The following is a 3,407-nucleotide window of genomic DNA, read 5'->3' as shown; positions in this document are numbered from 1 at the left end:
AGTTTTCTATGGTGGTTCAACAACTTCTTTTTTTAGGTCGAAGTGCAAGTCTCATGGCTTGCTTTACGTGGAGCGCTTTGTTAAGTGGCTTATTTCATTTTAGTTGAAATAATTCAACTTCAACTAGTCTGTTAATAAAAAAAAATTTGCGCTTTGACGAGCCATTGCTTACATCAGCAAAATTTTTAAACCCTTATATCTTATAAACAGTTCATTAAAAGCACATGGTCAAATACATTTTCTTGATCAGCAGTTTAAAATCCACACATTGAAAGTCATTTGTAAATAAATTTCGAAAATAACTTTTTGTATGTGCAACCGTAACGTCAGTAAAACACCTTAAACAATAAATTTTTCTGCCTGAGTGATTTATTCCACGGGCCTTATCGACTAGTTAGGGAATAAATAAAACCTACCTAACAACGCGTAGATCATAGTTACGCATTGCATCAGAGAGGTACTTTTGAAGTCGTTTATTTATTGATTAATTTATTTTGACATATCTTCGGTCTAAAAAAAGTTTTTTTAAGAAAATGATATACATAATTGTATTGTTTACGCCCATGTAAATATTTAAAGTAATCAACTGTAACCTTTTTCTTTTTAAATTCATTCTGAAATGTGACTCTTTCTGTACACCTGACGAAGAAATCATTGAAACGTTGTAATAAATACATGTGTTTTTTGACTTCATATATGTATATACACACAACCTTAAGAAGATTATGCAAGAAAAAAAGACTGATACAGTTAAACCAGAAAAAACAGATTTTTTCCCCAGACGCTAAATTACAAATGTTACAATCTAGTTTTCAATTTTCTACTAAAACAAATTTCGTATGTCGGTTTAACATTGTTAATATTTTTTGATCAACAACTCGACTTATTAGGTTGATGTATGTGTGAAGACAGGCTCGGTTTCACTAAACAACAAATACTCCCGGATTAACTCCTGAGCTTGATCCACATCATTAGATTGCAGGCGAATTGGCTCATTTGAAACATCATCATCTGTGTCTTCTTCTGCAGAATGTTCTTCATTGAAAACATCTGATACGATTTCCAATCAACATTTTCTCAGCAAATTCCATAGCTTTAGTTTTAAGAACTAGTTCGGAAACAGCTACATCTTTGCTCAAAACAATCAGGCGCCATTTTAAAAAAGCTAGATCTAAGTTTGCGACAGAACCCCTCCTTAATCGCTGGCGTTTTCAGTATTTTTTTTTTATTTACGGCTTCAAAAATTTTATCCTTGTATTTTGACCAACTATATAGGTATACCGTACTCTGAAGTAACTTGCGTACTTATCTTTGATGGACTTTGTATTTAACTTAGCAATCGTTTCATACCACGCCACCGGTCTACTGAGTTGATGTTTTTAGCTTTTTCTAAGCACACTATTGAATAAATTGGTTCAATATGAAATTTTTGGGGAATGATATCAAAGAGTGAAATTAGCCTATAAATACTTGTGGCTTTGACTGACATTGTTTTTACGTTAAAGGGTTACAAATCTATAAAAGTGTTTGGAAATCAGTGCTTTAAGAAAAACGTGAAAAAAATTGAACCTAACATCTCTTTGGACAAATATGCTGTCGCTGTTAAAAAGGATGGGAAAGTGATTGGCTATTGGCCGTTAAGAAAAAACGGAAAGTTTGCTAAAACGATTTTTCGTCATCCCTATTACTGCAAAAGCAGTAAATCTTGCAGATAGCGCAGGCATGCAAGTGCCTTGCATTATCCAATTGTTAGGACAAAAGTGTGTGGTCGACATTTTGGAAAACAAAACTTATCATTTAAAAGAGAACTGTAACTTGTAAACGTGCAATAATGTATTTATTTTCTAACTTTTTCTCCACTTCATCAGCCATCCAGGTGACGTAAAATTTGTAAGATCAAAATGTTCAACAAATTGCCATTAATAGGAACATTTGGGCTCCTTTGCAAAGAGAGCCATTTAAGAACAAGTTTTTTGAAATTTCTGGCTACATTACATACCAATATTCATTTTTCGAACATTTATTTTCTGCTTAGACACTAAAAAGTTCAAGTTATCCAAAGAAGTTAACTCAAGGGGGACCAAAAATGGTTCGAGAAAAAGAATGTTCCATGTATCCGGGGTTCGAGTTAACGAGTAGTTTTTATAAGGGAGTATTAAGAAGTGTCCAAGGGACCGTAGAAAATAGTTCGAGCTAATAAAAGTGCTTTTATTAAGCTATTTCTGTAACTCCGGTGAAATCAAATTAATGAAAGTCTTCTAACGAAGTGCGCATTCAATATTTCGAGAAATGTCGGAGAAAAGTTGAGAGGTAACAAATCCACAATAACAATTTATTTCCCATCCAGTACGTAATACTAAGCTACAGATACAGATATTTTTAAAAATGCGTTCATTTTTGACCTTTCAGTGATCCAGGAGCAGTGATTAAGCGATTTATTGGAGTTATCCTCTTCGGTGTCCAGCAAGGCAGTACCATTTACCGAAACATTTATGTGTCTTGCAGCATGTATGAATCTTTTTTCGCAATTTTTTGACAGCGCCTTTGATAACCTTGCCATGCTTTTTAATAAATTTCCCTACTTTCTTCGCAGCTTTTCTTAACCATCGTCGGCGTCGGCGGGACGATCGTCGTCGACGTCGGCGTCCCCACCCAGGGTCTTTCATTTCTTTATCTTCAGACAACATGTCAAAATCATCCTCGTCTTCATCGTGGGTTAATAACTCAGCTAGCTCATCTATGAAAAAGGTTTTTTGCATAAGAGTGCAGCAGCAGCAAAGAAATTATCAGAAGTGGAAACGTTATGTTATCGGGGCTTGAGATTTCTTTTTTAATCTTCGCAACTTTTATAACTTAGGTCTGAGAGTAAAAAGAGTTAAAACATTGAATTCTAACCTTTACTCATTTCATTAAATATTCTTTTTTCGTCTTCCGTCAATTCTGCTTGGAATCGATCGTCTTGGAGTGCATTGGATACCGATTCTGGATCCGAAAAGTCGATATTAAAGTCATCTTCTTCTTCTTGTTCATATGCACCTAAAGAATTGTTTTCATCTGCTTATTAAAGAGTCAAAAAATAAAAAAAATTATATTTTTGATTTTCGTTCCATAGGAACTTACTTGTGGACATTTTAAACTATAAATCAACTTACTGCACAAAACCAAACAAGTTACAAGCAAAACAACCAACTTCATATTGAAGACAACCTTTTTTCGCTGTTTCTTTATTGCTGTCTATCTTCTTGTTGTTGCCTCTCTATCTTCTGCAGAAAAGTCGGCCCTTTTATAGGGAAAATTTTATTTCATTCTATTGTTAGATGATTACTATTGATTAAAACATTGCGAAATAGATGACAGCGCAGGAAGTACACAGCCATTTGCTTTTCCAAACTGCTCGCTACACTCCT

At 34.2% G+C, this 3,407-nt stretch overlaps 1 protein-coding gene across 1 annotated transcript; it reads right to left on the bottom strand.

Annotated features, from left to right (window-relative positions):
* Positions 1-2,343: 2,343 nt before the first annotated feature.
* Positions 2,344-3,195, bottom strand: LOC130612786 (uncharacterized). Its single transcript, XM_057434141.1, has 3 exons — positions 3,153-3,195; positions 2,896-3,036; positions 2,344-2,737 (listed from the first exon to the last, which is right to left on the bottom strand). Exons 1-3 carry the CDS (start codon positions 3,193-3,195, stop codon positions 2,445-2,447), a joined length of 477 nt encoding a protein of 158 aa, XP_057290124.1. The 3' UTR covers positions 2,344-2,444.
* Between the last annotated feature and the right edge of the window lie 212 nt (positions 3,196-3,407).

Source organism: Hydractinia symbiolongicarpus, chromosome 10 (assembly GCF_029227915.1).
Source record: "Hydractinia symbiolongicarpus strain clone_291-10 chromosome 10, HSymV2.1, whole genome shotgun sequence".
NCBI lineage: Eukaryota > Metazoa > Cnidaria > Hydrozoa > Anthoathecata > Hydractiniidae > Hydractinia > Hydractinia symbiolongicarpus.
Note: the sequence above shows the minus strand (reverse complement) of the source record. Positions and strands in the feature narration are given on the sequence as shown.

Bases quoted from the DNA above. Each gene is read 5' to 3' on its own strand.
- LOC130612786 (XM_057434141.1), bottom strand. From the start codon at position 3,195: ATGAAGTTGGTTGTTTTGCTTGTAACTTGTTTGGTTTTGTGCA. The intron at 3,037-3,152 runs GTAAGTTGATTT...ACAATTCTTTAG, and splicing joins AACTTGTTTGGTTTTGTGCA to GTGCATATGAACAAGAAGAA. The intron at 2,738-2,895 runs GTTAGAATTCAA...CCTTTTTCATAG, and splicing joins ATTTAATGAAATGAGTAAAG to ATGAGCTAGCTGAGTTATTA.